This window comes from Ursus arctos, unplaced genomic scaffold, assembly GCF_023065955.2.
Source record: "Ursus arctos isolate Adak ecotype North America unplaced genomic scaffold, UrsArc2.0 scaffold_24, whole genome shotgun sequence".
Lineage (NCBI taxonomy): Eukaryota > Metazoa > Chordata > Mammalia > Carnivora > Ursidae > Ursus > Ursus arctos.
In genome coordinates, this window is record NW_026622919.1 from 38,900,450 (window position 1) to 38,917,781 (window position 17,332).

Consider the following 17,332-nt stretch of genomic DNA (forward strand, 5'->3'; position numbering starts at 1 on the left):
TTTTTTTTTTTTTAAGATTTTATTTATTAGAGAATGAGAGAGCAAGCGAGACAGCACAAGTCGGGGGGGGGGGGGGACAGAGGGAGAGAGAGAGGGAATCTCAAGCAGACTCCCACTGATCCCCTCTTGCAGGGCTCGATCTCGTGATCCTGAGATCATTACTTGAGCTGAAATCAAGAGTCTGGCCCTTGATGAACAGACTGAGCCACGCAGGCGCTCCAGACTCACGACCTATTTTTGTATGACCCCTCAGGGAAGAATGGTTCTTATTTTCATTTATTTCTTTATTTCTTTTAGAGAGGGGCAGGAAGAGAGAGAGAAAGGGGCAAGGGGCAGAGGGCGAGAGAGAGCCTTAAGAGGGCTCCACGCTCAGCCCAAGCCAGACACGGGACTGGATCTCACCACGCTGAGCTCATGGCCTGAGTGAAACCAAGAGTCAACCCCTTAAGTGACTGAGCCACCCAGGCACCCAGATTTTTTTAAAAAATAGCTTTAAAAAGATGCAAAGAATATTTTGTGACAGGTGAAAATTATGTTAAGTTCAAATCTGTATCCATAAGGTTTTATTTGCACACGGGCACGCCCATTTACTTCCGACGTTGCAACTGAGACATGATGGCCCACCAAGGTCCCAAATTTTCCTGCTTGCCCCTTACAGAAAAAGCTTGTCCATCTTGGATTTCTGCCCAGATTGCCTACCTACCGCTGGTCATCGTCCTGGCTCCCTCAATAGACTGCGAGCTTCTGGGAGGTGTGCTCTCATCTGACCCTCTGAGCGTGGGGCCTGGTTCACAGTAACCTTCTAAAACGCCTGACGCTGCGGGGACGCTCCTTTGCTGAGGAGGTGGGACAGTGACGATTTTAGAGCCATCTGGGTTGAAATAGCGACGGCTTGAGACAGTTGATTCCCCTCTCCGCCTGTTTCCTCCTCCGTGAGGAAGGAGTCGCAAGGGGGGCTGGTAGTGAGACCGGAGTGAGAGAAGATGGGGGAAGCAGTCCGCGAGGTGCAGTTACCAATCTTTCCCTCACCCCACGAGTCTCTGGAAGAAGCACTGCGGTCAGGCGCTGCGCGGGAAACCGGCCACCGCAGCGTGAGCACGGGCGGGCGGCGCTGGGACCCGGAGGCGGGTCGTGCCGGGCGCCGGCGTGGCTGTCAATCAAGGCGGCCGTGGGGCGGGGCGGGGCGGTGCTTCCGCCTGCGCGTGGTCTAGCCGGGCAGCTCGCCGGCGCCCGGGACAGTGGGGAAACCGCGCCCGCAGCCGCCGGCCGCGCGGCCGGACGAGGGGGCGATGGAGCTGGAGCCCGAGCTCCTGCTGCAGGAGGCCCGGGAGAACGTGGAGGCGGCGCAGAGCTACCGGCGGGAGCTGGGCCAGAGGCTGCAGGGGCTGCGGGAGGCGCGGAGGCAGGTCGGAGGGCCGCGCCCGAAGGGGCGCTGAGGGCCCCGGGGAGGGCGCGGGGTGCCGTGCGGGTGGGTGGAGGGCTAGGAGGGCTCCGAGGAGCGGAAGAAGGGAGAAGGGAGGAGGCTCTGAAGGTGCAGGGAGACCCAGCACAGTCTGGGAACTAGGGTGGTGGGTGCTGGCTGGGGGTGGGGGGGTGGGGGTGGGGAGTCTTAAGGGGAAGGGGCAAGTTTGGGGGATCGAGGGAGAGTGTGAGGGGCGTTCCCTAAACTGTGTGGGGCGGTGAGGGGGGTAGAGGTGGAGGTTGGGGAAAGCGAGAGAGCAGAGCAAAAACCGAGGGCGTCACGGAGGGCACTGAGGACTGGGGGGAGTTGGGGGGGGGATTCTTTGGGAAAACCTGCCTTGGGAATGGAGACTGATTTTAGAGAGCCTGAATGGGATATTGGAAGGGGAAGACTAAAGAGACAGTGACAGGGTAATTGAGAAGCAGTAGAATTAACACTAAATGAATGGGATTAATGCGAGGGTAGTACTTAATATCTCATATAATCTTGAATGCATTAAAAAAAATTCCTACTCTAGATGGTTTAGAATTTAAGGTGGAGCTGTGTTGGGAAGGCAAAAGAAGGAAATTGAAGTATTTGAGGGATAGAATACAAAAATGTAAGGAAATGGGAAAAGATTTAAAGAAAGGAGTGCTAAAGGAAAAGCTAACTATACTTTCAAGTGACAGCATTATCTGTTCTATGGGGACATGGTTATCAAAGATACAGGAACACCCTGAAACATACAGAAAAAAGATATAACCCACTGCCAATGTGTAATAAGACGGATAATCCTCAAGTAACTATTAACAGAGAACCTTCATAAATGCTTTTCGAGTGAGTTGGGTTCCATCTGAGTGGCATCATTTGAGTGAGATTTTTCTATATCACACTTAATATTAATCTTTTTTTTCTTTTAGATTTTATTTTTATTTAATCTCTACACCCAGTGTAGGGCTAGAACTCACGACCCTGAGACTCGAGCGTTGCATGCTCTTCCAACTGAGCCAGCCAGGCACCCACACTTGATAGTAATCTGTATTGTCATTCTAGTAACTCCCATGCTGCACAGGATCTGAGCATGTACAGCTGGTAGAAGAGGGCTGTGAAAACAGTACCCCTGGGTATTTTCATCATTAAGAATACTTGGCATGGGGGCGCCTGGGTGGCACAGCGGTTAAGCGTCGGCTCAGGGCGTGATCCCGGCATTATGGGATCGAGCCCCGCATCAGGCTCCTCCACTATGAGCCTGCTTCTTCCTCTCCCACTGCCCCTGCTTGTGTTCCCTCTCTCGCTGGCTGTCTCTATCTCTGTCAAATAAATAAATAATATCTTTAAAAAAAAAAAAAAAAAGAATACTTGGCATGCTCCAGGTTTTATATATTTTGAAAACTTTGTAGAGCTCCTATAGGCCAGGCATTATTCCTAGTCTGGTAGCAAAACTGCGAGCAAAATCTAGATACGGTTATCCAGTTTGGTGAATGCTTTTCATGGCTTTCCAGTGCATTCATCTTGATTTCCATCTGAAAACCTCCGCATCATTCCTTCTGCTGTTTTGAAATAGAGGTTCTAAATCTAGGGCATTGTTTTGGAAGAGATTAAAGTATCTCTGATTATATGACTAATGTTTCAGCCAGTTAAGATACCTTCTATACGAGCAGGACTTTTATGTAACTCCATCTGCAACTAAGAAACAGTAGACACTAAATGAATGAGTTTAGCACCTGAGAGTAATACTCATTAATTTCTTGTGTAATTTTGAATTCACTTAACAAATTTAGTATGATTGCATTCTGAATGGCTCAGAATTCGGTTTCCAGACCTGTATTCTTTTACATTTTATATCCAATAATGTAAATACAGGACGTACTTTCCTATAAACTCATGTAGTTCAGTATGGGTTTTTGTTTTGCTTTTGAGCCCCATTGTCTCAGGCTTGAGAGAAAACACCAACAGAACATCCATCACAGTTAAGTCCCTGATGACATTGCCTTCTGACTAGACTAAGAGTGTCGTTCTCTTTCGTGAACGGGATTGTGTTTTGTGCCAGTTACAAGGCGTCTCTCCTCAAAGCTCTTTCTGGTGGATTGTATATGTTTGAGTTTGTAGAATAAGTCCTCTGTCAGCTTGGATTCTAAGGCAGGTCCGTGTTACAAGAATGTTATCAAAATAAGCAGCTGCTTTTGTTTGGTGGTTAGGATATTTTTAGGGTTCCAGTCATTTTCAGAATAACTACCTAAAATTTGGCTTTTTAGTCAAAGATTTTGCACGGGGGCAGGATGAGCAGAGAGGAGAGATGCTCTCCTTTTTGTATAGTTTTTACTTGCTGATTTTCTTTCCTTTCGGCATATGATTTTTTTATTGATATATAATCTACATACCATAAAATTCATGCCTTAAAATGTGCAATTCAGCATTTTTTAGTATCTTCACAAAGTTGTGCAACCATCACTACGAATTCCAGAACATTTTCATCACCCCAGAAAGAAATCCCATACCCGTTAGCTGTCATTCCCTCTGCCCCTGACAACCCCTAAACTACTTTCTCTATCTGGCTTTGCCAATCCTGGACGTTTTGTATAAATAGAATCATACAATATGTGGCCCCGTGTGACTGACTTCTTCGACTTAGCATGTTTCCAAGGTTCATCCGTGTGGTAGCTTGTAGCTGAATAATACTCATTGCATGGATATACCACATTTAATTTATACATTCACCAATTGATAGACACTTGGATTACCTTCACTTTTTGGCCATTCTGAATGTTGCTGTGAACATTCACGTACAAGTTTTTACGTGGCTATGTTGTCAGTTCTTTTAGTACATACTTAGGAATTGCTGGGTTGTACGGTAACTCTGTTTAACTTTTTCGAGCACTCGGCATACTTTTGTCTTTGCTTTTGTTTCTTACCCTTTAAAAATCTCTCATGAAATTTGTTTCATGTTAAGAAACCATGTCTATGAAAATCTAGAAGGGTGAAGGGTAAAAATACTTTGTTGTTCTGTCAAAACCAACTGCCAGCATGTGGCAGCTTCTCTTCTTGTGGTTAAGTTTAGGCCCTACCCTCTTTCTTTAGAGAAAAGGAAGTTCTGTGTAGGAATGCAGGAGAAGTCTGTAACTCTTACTGCTTAAATAAGTTAAAGGCTAGAGAGATAGGTTCGCTGTCTTCAGGAAATCAGATAATGTTTACAGCCAGCCTGGCCTAAATGATGTTGAAATCATTAGGAATAGTTCTCTATAGTTCCCTGGAATCCTTGGTACTAAGATGTAAATACCAAAGAAATTAACACCCACTCTCCTTAAATACTCATTAGTTCATTCATCCAGTAAATATTTATCGGGTGGGTCAGAGATACTTCTCGGTCTTAGAAATACCATGGTGAGGGAAATAGACTAGTGCTCTCATGGATTTACTCTTTCCTTTGTTGGTGGGTCATTGGACTATTACTCCTAAAAACAAAACAAATAGGAAAAACCTAAATTCTTACGTCTTCATTTTTAGATTTCACCTCCATTATGTTTTCGTTACTTGTTTATTTGTATGGGGTTGGCTTTCCTGCTCATTGTAGGTAGAGATAGCTGATCAAGATGTCACATGGTGATGTCAGCTGGCCAGTCAGATGTGCCTCACAGAGTGATACTACCTGGATGACATTGCCATTGTCTGGGGCCTAATCCTTAAGCTTTGCAGGTCCAGAAACTCCATCTCCGTACATTATCGAAGGGGGATTAGTTTGAGGCACTGGAGGTGCTTACAGTGAGAAGTACCAGTGCTCTAGTCTGTATAGTTATAATTCATGCTAGAAAATGAAAGTGTCCCTTCATGTGCTTTTAGCGTGATTCAGTGTCTCTCGGGGCATTGATGAGAGCAAGCAAGTCTCTGCTCTTTCAGAGTAAAGGGCCAGATCTGTTACCTAATTAAGATACTATTTGGTGAGGAGCCTGCCTAGACCCTTGGATTACTTTCTAGCTCGGGCCTGTGGTGTCCTTTTGATCCTTGCTACCACAAATGTGGTCCATGACCTGAGAGCTTGCAAAGAATGCAAGAATCAGGCCAGACCTACTCAATCATAATCTGTACTTGAACAAGATTGTCAGGTGTGGTATGTACGCACGTTAAAAATTGAGGCACACTGCCTTAGAGTGCACCATTACCAATGGTCAGCTTTCTACTGATTCCTGTGGTTTAATCTAACCATAAGTGTGTTTTTATAAATTGTTGTTGTTTATCCTCAAGATTAAAACCTGGCTGGCTCAGTTGGTAGAGCATGCGATCCTAATGTTGGGGTCATGAGTTTAAGCCCTCCGTGGGGGCATAGAGCCTCCTTTAAACAAAACAAAACGTCATTTGAAATATCATAGGTTTGTTAGATGATTATACAATGATACACAAGTGAATAATTGACAATAAGCTAGGGCTTGTCCTATCATGTCTTAATATCTGTAATGCGACCATTTGTCTTTATAGTATTTTGTTTTCAATTTTTTAATAGTTGATTTCAGACAATTTTTTTGAAGATTTAATTAGCAGTCTTGATAGTCTTAATATACAATACCATGTCTTCTATAAATCGTTATTCCCATGGGGTTTGAAAACACATAGCATACTAGTTAAAGACTGGGACAGATCTAGAAGTCAGCAGGGGAAAAAAAGTTATTTCAGAAAACCAGGACAGGAAGTCTTAGTAGCTCAGCAAAGAAAAGAACACTATTATTGCTTCTTTTATCTCCCACTTCCCCTTCTGTTACCCTTTTTCAAAACAGTCCAAAAATCTGTCTAAAAATGATGTTACTGTAGCAGTACTTATCATAGTGTCCTAAGGAAAGGTTAAATCTAGAGCTGGGGAAAACCAAGAACAGATGAAATAATTTTAAAATAACCTATAATTCTACTACTTACTGACAACCACTGTTAACATTTTGGTGTATCCTTCTAGACATATTATTTTGCAAAATGGAGGGACTACTCTATATGCAACTTCCTACCCATTTTTTTCTCTTTCGGTTAGTATTATATGGTGCATTTAGCAAGTTACGGAGCATTTGTTGGTGGTAGGCTGACATGTATTGACTTAGGTATGCCGAAATACTGCAAGCAATGCTCTAGAAGCGAAACTGAATAATCACTAGGCAAGGGTGGGGAGGAGAAGCTGAACACATATTCGTGTGCAGAAGACCACATGTTTACATGGGCTTTTCAGTCGTCTTTTCTCAAATAAGTCTTTTCACAAATGCCTTTAAACATGGCACCCTGAAAGCTTATTGAGTCCAAAACTCACTTGAAATAGAGGATAGAGATGAGAATTAAAACATGTATTCCGAATCAATAATGTTAAAATCGGTGATGTTAACTAAAAAGTGTGTGAACGTCACAGAGGTGCCCAGGTTTTCTCTGTGTAGATGTTGTTTTCAATGTCATTGTAGTATAGGTATGATTTTCATAGAGAAAGGGGCACCTGGGTTGCTCAGTCAGTTAAGCCTCCAACTCTTGGTTTGCCTCAGGTCATGGTCTCAGGACTGTGAGATCGAGCCCCATCTTGGGCTCTGTGCTCAGCACAGAGTCTGGTAGAGATTCTCTCTCTCTCCCTCCCCCTTACTCCTCTTCCTCCTCCTCCTGTCTCTCTCTCAAATAAAAATAAATAAAATCTTTAAAAAATTTTTGATGGAGAGTGGCACCTGAGTGGCTCAGTCGGTTAAGCATCCACCTTCAGCTCAGGTCATGATCCTGGGGTCCTGGGATCAAGCCTCATGGTGGGCTCCCTGCTCAGTGGAGAGCCTGCATCTCCGTTTGCCTGCCACTCCCCCTGCTCGTTTTCTCTCTCTCTCACTCTTGCTCTATCTCAAATAATAAATAAAATCCTTAAAATTTGTTTTTATGGAGGAAAACTGTTATCACTATAAATCTGGTAAATTAATACGGCTAATTTATGATCTAAAAAGCCAAAAGGACCACTTATGTATTCAGGTATGTTTCTTTGTGAGCATTTGCTCCTATTAGCCATGGTAGCTTGAGAAACATATCTTTTTTTTTTTTTTAAAGATTTTATTTATTTATTCGACAGAGACAGAGACAGCCAGCGAGAGAGGGAACACAAGTAGGGGGAGTGGGAGAGGAAGAAGCAGGCTCATAGCGGAGGAGCCTGATGTGGGGCTCGATCCCATAATGCCGGGATCATGCCCTGAGCCGAAGGCAGACGCTTAACCGCTGTGCCACCCAGGCGTCCCAGAAACATATCTTTTTTTGATCCTCACTTGTCGTAGCTGTACAGTGAGGATAAGCATAGTACCAACTTTGCTTGGCCAGTGTTGGAATTCAGATGAGGAATATATTTAAAATGCTTAGCATCATGCCTGGGACATAGAAAGTGCTGAGTAAATATTAGCCATAATAATAATACCAATAAATATTATTGTTATTCAAGGTGACATCCCCCCCTACTTCTCCACATGGTAACTTATTCTTTAAATGTCTCCTGTCTTTCCCAGCAGAATGCCCTTTTTGAGCTCAGATGGCAGTTTGTGGCTGTCCCTCTTATGTAAGAACTTAATACATTTTATTGTAGTTACGTGTTCATGCAACTAGCTCCTTTACCAGAATGACAGTTTTCTTGAGGTCAGGCCCATGCTTTATTCATCTTTATAACGCCGGCTCCTGGCACATGCTAGACCTCAGTAAATATTGAATAAGTGCCTTTATGAATGTTGTGGGTGTAATTTTGCAGACATTCTTTTTAGATGGTTCGTGGTCTTGATTAAATGCACCCTGTTCTTTAATGCAGATAATCAAGAATTAAACTTTTGTTTTACCATGTGGTTTGGTTATTTTTTGCTCAGAATAAACTATACCAAGGCTCACGGGCTTAAAAAGCAATCTTACTTGCTTACTATTCTGGGGATCGACCGGGGCTTGGTCGGGCAGTGCTTCTGATATTGCTGGCAACACTCATGTAATCGCAGTCACATGGCATGTAAGCCTGGAATGTTCAAGAAAGGACGTTCACTTACCTGTGTGGAGACTTAGTGGCCGCAGGACTCTGTTGGGATGCTGGCATGGCTGGGCCTGGATGCCAGACTTCTTCCCTTCCTCCCACCCTTCCCACTCGTTTCCCCCTTCCACTCTCCAGAAGGGTAGCCGGACGTCTCACATGATGAGTCAGGACCCTCAAAAGTGTAAAAAGCAGCGGTTGCTAGGCCTTCTGAAGGCCGAGGGCTGGAACCGGCGCAGCCTCCGTTCCACTCTGCAGCTGTGCACTTAGGCCTGCATGGGCTCGTCACAGCCCCGCTGTGGTCTCGGGGAGAGGACTGTACAATGATAGAGTATCAGGACCCGTGGTTCGTGGTTCACGGGGGCCACTAACGAAACAGACTACCAAATCATATAATAAAGATTTTCTTTCTGAATGTTTTCAAATAGGCCTTAAAAAAAAAAAAAAAAGGCCTAACTGTAAGAAAAGCAAGAAGGAAATGTAGCAGCACTTACGAGTCCATAAGTGAGTCATACACTTCAAATTCTCTGTCCCTTTACTAGCTTTCTGATGTGGGCATGTTTATCTCTCTGACTCCAGTCTGTTACTCATCTACAGATGCTTTCTTCATAGGGCTGTGGTAGCATTTCAATGAGGCCATGGGTGTAAGTAGCTGGCACACAGTAGGTGTTCAGTAGATGATAGCCGCTGCTGTATTATTATTGCCGTCACCATCAGCAAGCATTGTTTTTAGTGACTCATGTCTTGGTGTCAGTGTGGAGAGACAGAGCTAATGCGGTATGTTGCACATGAACTGAGAAGAAACATTTTGGTTCGCTTAAGAAACGGTTTGGTTAGCTTTTTCAATTTCGGTTGACTATTTTATATATTTACTTTGTCTTTTATTTTTGGTTATTATGTTCTTGTTAGCTAAGTGTTTAAAGCCCATATCTAATTTTAAAATAGTTTTGGGGCACCTGGCTGGCTCCGTGGGTGGAGCGTGTGACTCTTGATCTCAGGATTGTGAATTTGACCCCCATGTTGGGTGTAGAGATTCCTTAAAAATAAAATCTTAGAAATAAAATACTTTTAGTTTCCTAGTACCAATTGGGAAAATAAATTCTTAAATGAAGCTTGGAGGATAAAAATTATTTTCTTCTATGAAGTCATAAAAATGCATGTTTTAGAGGAGATAGAGGAGATTCTGGTTATGTAATTTTCTAAAATACGCTATTATATTTATTGTATTATATTGATACAGCACCTGTATATTGCCACTGAAGACCACAGATGTGGTCAAATTCCGCATAGGTTTTTATGACTTTTTTAGTAGCTAAACTCTGGAGGAAAATATGTCAGTCACTTTGTCTTGGAGGACTCTGAAGTATATATTTACTAGGCTTTTGCAAGCCTTAGTATCGATGTGTAAACTTGATGACTTTTTGGCATTTTGTGAACTGATCCTCATTAAAACTTTAAAATACAGTTGCTTAGGGATTAGGTTAAACTGCAGTAAAGGTAAGTTTTTTTTTTTTTTTTAAGATTTATTTATTTGAGAGAGAGAGAGTGTGCGTGTGCGAGTGTGCGTGCATGTGTGAGCTCAGGGGGAGGGGCAGAGAGAGAGAGAGAGCCCCAAGCAGACTGTACAAAGTACAGAGCCTGATGCAGGACTTGATCCCATGACCCTGAGATCATGACCTGAGCCTAAATAAGAGTCGGACACCCAACTCACTGTGCCACCTAGGTGCCCCAGTAAGTGTTTTCATGGTCCATTATAGTAGAGGCTTTAGTGGAAAATTGGTTTCAGTATTATTAATCAGCATAAACAGTGTATATGACAGTTTCCTCTTTAAGACCTTGAGTTATCATTTGTAATCTACTTAAATCCACTTTGCTACTAACTGTCGCAGTTGTTTTGCCCTAGAATGGCTAGGTGGCATTTGGGGCTATGTGGTTGTCTACCACATGATTCTTGATGCAAGGATAAGAAACACAAGTTACAGCAGGAAGTGTTTGCAGTCAGTACATAATTTACAGGTTTGCCTGGGAACTCCTGAAAATGGGAAAAGTGGAAAGGCCGTGGTCCTTGGAGCCAGACCGTTTCTGGCACTGTGAAGCCTGGGGAAAGTTATTTGACTTCTTCAAGCTTCACCCTCTTCAATGTAGACAGTAGAGTCCCACCTCTCAGAGTCATTGTGGAGTTAAAGAGCTGACGGTGCACACATGGACCAGGGTACCACATCAAGTAAGAAGAAACCCACCTAGCAGTGAAGTCCACGTGGTTTAGTTTCATTAACCCAAGCAAATGAAACAGCAATGGTTGGTATCGTAGGAACAAAAAGGGACTATGTCCCTAATGGAAGTCTAGGAGGTGGATTTGGAAATGGAGTCTCCCTGCCCTGTCCTCGCACTGCTTTATGTTCATGTACTTCCTCTTTTTCTTTCCTCTGGGGTTCTGAAACAAAAACAAAACATAGCTGAGCTCTGAAACTGTTGGAGCTTTTGAATTCTTTCTAAAGAGGAAATTGACTTTACCTAACCAGCGCGCTTCCTGTGTGTGCCGTATCCGTTACGAGTGAGACCCGACCTCGTTGGTAGACTTCCCAGCTGCAGAATTTCCTCTTGGTGGTGGGGGTATGAAGTGTATGACAGTGCTTCGACATGTGGTCTTCGTTCATTCTGGTATCTGTACGGTCTGTCGTGACTCACCTGGGGATCTTGTCTAAAATGCAGGTTCTGATTCAGTAGCTCTGGGTGGGGCCTAACAGTCCGCATTTCTAGCAATATTCCAGGTGATGTTTCAGAATCATAAGGCATGCTCTTCTTGGTTCTTTAAAAAAGGCCTTAAACATGGACACGATCAACTTCATTTTTATTTAACAGCATTTATTTGCCAGGTGCTGTGTATGTTAGGATCTGAGTCTTAAGGACCCCACAGGTGAGTAACGAACGTCAACATTTTGAGTACAGCCCCCTCCCTTTTCTTTTTACAATTTGGCTTGGGTTTATTTCACAGAAGCTCCCTAGTAACTGCACAGAGACTAGTTAATTAACCTTATGTTAGGGTCTCTCTTTTTCTTTATGGTTTAAGGAATTCCTCCACTTACTGCACACACACTATTATTTTCATGATCCTCTTCAGCCAATCAAACTGTTCCTTTTTTTTCCCCCCCGTATTTTTTTGTACTCCTTGAGCATTGACATCCTGTTTTAACATGGTCATGAACAGTTTTGGAAAACAGTTATGTATTCTGCTTTTTAAATTTAATATTACAGAATAAATAGAAAACTTTTTCACTTTCTCTATTAACTGTTGAAATCCTGTGCTTTGTGGATTTTCTTGGACTTCAGACACTCTTGGAAAGATAAAGTTAGCAAAAGTGTTAGAGTAGTAAATGTAATAATGTCCTTATGAAACTAATATGATAATATATGCAAAGTAAAGTATGTGTTTGCTTTGATTCAACTATTTGGCTTTTAGAATTTTCCTGTTAAGTGAGAGTGAATTGTGTGTTGTCTGTAACTTAAAAAAAAAAAAAAAGTGTTGTATTTGCGTAGACAACTCGTTTGTTTTCAAAATATGGGTGAGCTGTAAAGATTTCCCTGTCCTGTCTCCCAGAACAGCAGCTCTTAGTCTGAGCTCTCTGGACCTGAGGGCAGTGTTTCTCAAAGTTGTGGGCTGTTAAATCACAAGTGTGCTTGTGAAAGGTGAGAACTCCATCCATACACTACAGCTCTCCTCGAAGGTTCTGGATCAGTAGGTCTGGGATGGAACCTTGCAATCTAAATTATATCAGGCAGCCTACATGATTCTTCTGCAAACCAAGTTTCAGAATTACTGCTGCAGGCAAGCCATGGTTGCGATTTGAGGGAATTCATAAGTTCTGAAATTGAATTCATTTCTTTAGGGTATGGATTATTCATTTTACTGGGAAGAGAAGGTCTGTAAACCTCTCACTGAGATTTGCAAAGAGGAACATGACTCAAAAAAGATTAAAGTATTGTCCCAGACGTGTGTTTTCATGAATACTCTTTGCCTTCTATGAGCCTCTTTGAATTTTAAATAAATTTTTAGTTTTCTCTTAGTATAATGAGGGCGTTTTATCTGTTAGGTGATTTTTTTATGGCTTTCTTTTATTTATTTATTATTTATTTATTTTAGAGAGAGGTGTGGAGGAGCGGAGGGAGGAGGGGCAGAGGGAGAGGGAGAAGGAGAGATAGACTCTCACACGGACTCCACGCTGAGCGTGAGTCCGACTCGGGGCTCCATCTCATGACCCTGAGATCATGACCTGAGCTGAAACCCGGAGTCATACGCTCAACTGACTGAGCCACCTAGATGCCCCTATATTATGGTTTTCTCATTTACCATTTATTTACTACTTTTCAGTAAAATGAATTTTAATACCCTACTAATTTAAAATATTTTTGTACTGAGACAGACTGTTGCCAAGAACTACTTTGTGCAGATAATAATACTTTCTGATATTTTTTTATTGGGAACAACAGTGTGCCAGTTATTTTACCACGTATAATACATAGATTATTTAATCCTATTAACAGCAACTCCATGAAGTAAGCATTATATTCATCTGACAAACAAGGAAATTGGGTGTGGAGTACTTAATTAACATGACCAAATTGTCGTAGTTTGTAAATGATGGAACCAGGGTTTGAGCCCATTCTGTCCTACCTGAAGGACAGTACTGTGCATTTCTGCAAGTTTGTGCAAATGAATCACATTCAGTTTGTCAACAAATGGAAGATGATCGTTGTGTAGTGCTCTGGGATTGTGGCTGACGCCTGTGGGTGAGCCTTTTCTAGAGATTCTGATTCTTAGTTTTTATGTTCTTTCTTTTCAGATCAAAGAGAGTGCATCACAGACAAGAGATGTCCTCAAACAGCATTTTAATGATTTAAAGGGAACTCTTGGGAAGCTCCTGGATGAGCGATTGGTAACCCTTTTGCAAGAGGTGGACACGATTGAACAGGAAACCATTAAACCTCTGGATGACTGCCAGAAGCTCATAGAGCATGGAGTTAATACTGCAGAGGACTTAGTCCAAGAAGGTGGGAGTCCAGGGAGCCCATGAAGTGGGGGGGGGGGCACATTCAGAGTGACCCTTTGCTGATTTCTCAGGGTGCCGGCAGGCTTCTTGCCATCCGTGGGGCGCTTAGAATGTTCCTACCTCGGGATAGTTTGTAATATAGGACGACAGATACCCAGTGAGGTACGTCAGGGGGAGTGCGGTTGAAGTGTTCATTATAATCGTTCACAAAACAAGGCGTAAATGGTTTTTCTCAAACGGTTTTATGTTAGTATCTTATTCACTGTTACCACTGTGATTTTAAGGTCCTTTTGAGTCTGTTCAGATGTTTTTCAGTGTTCATAGAATCTAATTCCATTGCTAGTTTCAGAAGGTTAAAAATTATGACTGGTGTTTACTCCTGAAATGTGATTCTCTACCCATCTGCAGCCAGTTATCGTGCCTAAAGCATGCTCAGACCTTGCCTTGCCATCTTCCTGTCTTCACGTCCACTTCCTCCCTTCACATACATCTTGGCAAAGTACATTAAATAAACAGGTAATGGTTCTGCCCTTTGGGGTTCACAGCACAGTAAGAGGCATACGTGCTGAGAGAGATCTAAGACCTACAGGAGCACAGAAGGGAAGGCACCCGACTATGGGGGAGCGGAGCCTAGCTTTCTGTGGGAGGAGTTCCACAGACGCTGGAAGGAATTCATTAAGCGGACAAAGGAAGAAAAGGAGGTAACAGCGCGATGTGAAGCAGAAGTAACATCACGAGTGAAGTGAATGGCGTATCAGGGGTCCATTGAAGTATTTTAGGCAGCAGAGTTACACAATCAGGTTTGCGTTTTTAAAAAATGACGCTGTCTGCAGTTTGGAGACTGCATCAGAGGTCCTAAGACTGGAGGTCAAAGAGGCCAATTAGGAAGATGCAGCACTAATCCAGACAGGAGATGAGGAAGGCAGCGAGCTTCATCATGGTGGAGGTGAAGTGGAGCTGATTTTAAGACTTTTCGGAGATAAAATGATTGATGATTTTTACCGATCAGTGAGTGTTGATTATTGGTGATTGCCTGGAGATCGGTTGGAGAATAAAGGGAAGGCTTTAGGATGACCCAAACCAGGCGGATTTTGGATGACCAGGTCGAATTGTGCTGTTTACTGACATAGGAAACAAAGGAGAAGGCGGGGCTTCGGCGGGTCGTTTGGGGATGTTGAGTTTGAGGTGCTCCAGATGCCCAGAAGGTGGTCAGGCAGGTGGCGTGTGGCGTAGGAGAGAGATCAGTATGGCAAGGTGGCAGTCGAAGGGGTGTACATCGAGTCTGAGTCCATGGGAGTAAGTAAGTCTTCCAAAGCCGGTGTGTGATACGAGAAGAGAGGGTGGCAGAGGGTGCCGGCATTGAAAGGACAATCGAGGAAAAAGGTGCCAGAGCCAGAGACTGGAAACCACGCATCCCGCACTGAGTGCTGTGAGTGGCGTGGGATGAAAAGGGTGCTTGGCTCAGAAGGCTGTCCCTCTAACTGGAAATTCATCCCCTTTTCGTCCCATTTAGAATGTGGCACTGCTGTTATCCTTGCATGCTGATGACATTTTGTCCCGTCTTCAGTGAGAACTGCTTATTTGCCACTGACCATAACAGAGCCTTTGAGAGAATTCTTTTTAAAGTGTCTTTCCCTGGAGGCTTTGCATTTGGAAACAAACGCAGAAGCAGTTCACAGGTCAGGGGCGTACACCCATCACTCTGAGGACTGAGATATGTTTTTATTTTAGAAAATAAATCCTTTGAGGCACAAACTTATTTGTTACAGCATCTGATGCTTAAGCGTTTTTATACTTCAGAAATATTTTGAATTTCAATCTCTTTTCCTCCCTCCCAAGGGATAAAGTCTTATTTATGGAATTTTGAGGACTTGAGGCGGTGTTCAACATGTGCTGCTTTCCTTTTGGTAAGGGAGAATGTCATGTTATGTGGTCCCAAAAAACTTGGGTCACTCCAGGGCACATTCAGAGGGAAAAAGAGTTCTGGTAGTGTTTCCTTGTGGCTGTGGAAGGACATAGAAGTTGGTCATTTTTTTTAATGCCTTTAGATAGCTTTTCCTTTTTATTTTTCTGTGGAATAATTTCTAATATGTGATATTCTTTTAGGAAAACACCTGTATCATTTGACTTTAGAAGACCTCTTGCCCATGGGGCGTCTGGGTGGCTCAGTCGGTTAAGCATCTGCCTGCGGCTCAGGTCATGATCTCAGGTCCTGGAATCGAGTCCCGCATCGGGCCCCCTGCCCAGTGGGGAGCCTGTTTCTCCCTCTCCCCCCCCACCCCATTTTCTCTCTCTCTCAAAGAAATAAATAAAGTTTAAAAGAAAGAAAGAAAAAGAAAAAAAAAGACCCCATGCCCTATTTTTCTATCAGGGAAATATTTGTACTGGCTCCTGTTAGAGTTCTGTAAATAAAGGTTCTGTAGGAGAGATGGAAAAAAGGACCTAGACCTTCTCCTTTGTGTAAAATTGGTTGACAAACCAAATTTCTTTGTACGGAGCAGAATCTTTCACCTCTGGTAAAATGTTACCCTTATGTACCCCTTTCTTTGGGAGCTTCACCTTAGGGTCACTTCTAAAATAGTTTCTACTTTTACTTTTTGGAAACTTGACTGTGGAATCACTTAAGAGTTGTTTGCAAGAAAGCCGGAGACCCACCTAGACACGGGCTGTAGTGATTACTTTATAATGTGACCGTTTTTTGCTGTATTTATTCTCTCATTCCTGATTGTAGGGGAGATTGCCATTCTTGGTGGCGTAGGAGAACAGAATGAAAAACTGTGGAACTTTACCAAAAAGGCCTCACACATTCAGTTGGACAGGTAAAGGAGTTAGTGCCATTCAGGCTTAGTTTTAAGCATTTAAACTGCCTGCTTCGCGTGCCCCCCCCCCTTATTAAAGATTCTGAATAAATGAGATAGAGAATATATATTTCAAGGTTCACTGCCCAATACCAGTATTCGTGGTATGAAATAGTTGCGATTGTAATTTTTGGTATAGTATTACTGTAGATTTTCTTCAATTCTAACGTGTAAGCGAATTATTAAGTTTTAGAAATTCTGAACATACTGAAAGTGAGTCCACCAGATCTTTTGGTATAAACTTGACAGTGGTGATCCTACCAATTTTCTCTTTTCTTGTTTATATTTATTTGGGAAGAGAATCTTTATGTAATGTCCTCCAAAGCCCCTACTGCCATTAGCATTGTTTCCTGAGGACTTCAGCCTCGTTATGGAGTAGGTGACCAATCTAAACTACGCTTTTTAACCCTCAGTTAAAAGCCTCATAAACACCTCAGCCTTGTCTCCCCAGCTTACCGGAAGTGCCGTTACTGGTCGATGTGCCTTGTTTGTCTGCTCAGCTGGATGACTCGATTCTGAACAGAGTGAAAGATCACATTTTCAAGCATGGAACGGTAGCATCTCGCCCGCCAGTACAGATCGAAGAGCTCATAGAGAAACCGGGAGGCATCATTGTTCGATGGTGTAAGGTGCGTAGTTAAGAATCATAGAAGTGGCTTCAACAGCAATGGAGTTGAGAGCTGAGGGCCTTTTAGATTTTTTTTTGTATTAACGACCTTTGAACATTTTCTTCTCTTCACAAACAGAAGTCCCTTTTGCTTTACAATTAAAGTCACAGGGAACCTAAACGCAGGTAGCTCTTCCAGCGTGAGGTAAATAGTTTTGAAGGTACCTTTAACAATCTCTGTATCAAACAGTATTTCCTGTCACAGATTTCCCAGACTTAACCCTTAGTAAGTTGAAGATCTCTCCCATTTCTGTTTATTACAAAAGCCAAAAGATGAGAGCGAATATTAGGTGTCTGACGTTTTCTGTTCCAAACGGAAGTAATACTTCT

General features: G+C 43.0%; 1 protein-coding gene across 1 annotated transcript in view; it reads left to right on the forward strand.

Moving 5' to 3' along the window:
• The first annotated feature begins 1,199 nt into the window (after positions 1–1,199).
• CRLF3 (cytokine receptor like factor 3) overlaps positions 1,200–17,332 on the forward strand; it is a 32,610-nt gene continuing 16,477 nt past the window's right edge. The window contains exons 1-4 of the mRNA XM_026517656.4: positions 1,200–1,406; positions 13,271–13,478; positions 16,209–16,296; positions 16,787–16,964. Coding sequence (XP_026373441.1) covers positions 1,290–1,406; positions 13,271–13,478; positions 16,209–16,296; positions 16,787–16,964 — 591 coding nt within the window. The 5' untranslated portion in view covers positions 1,200–1,289. The remainder of the gene's footprint in view (positions 1,407–13,270; positions 13,479–16,208; positions 16,297–16,786; positions 16,965–17,332) is intronic.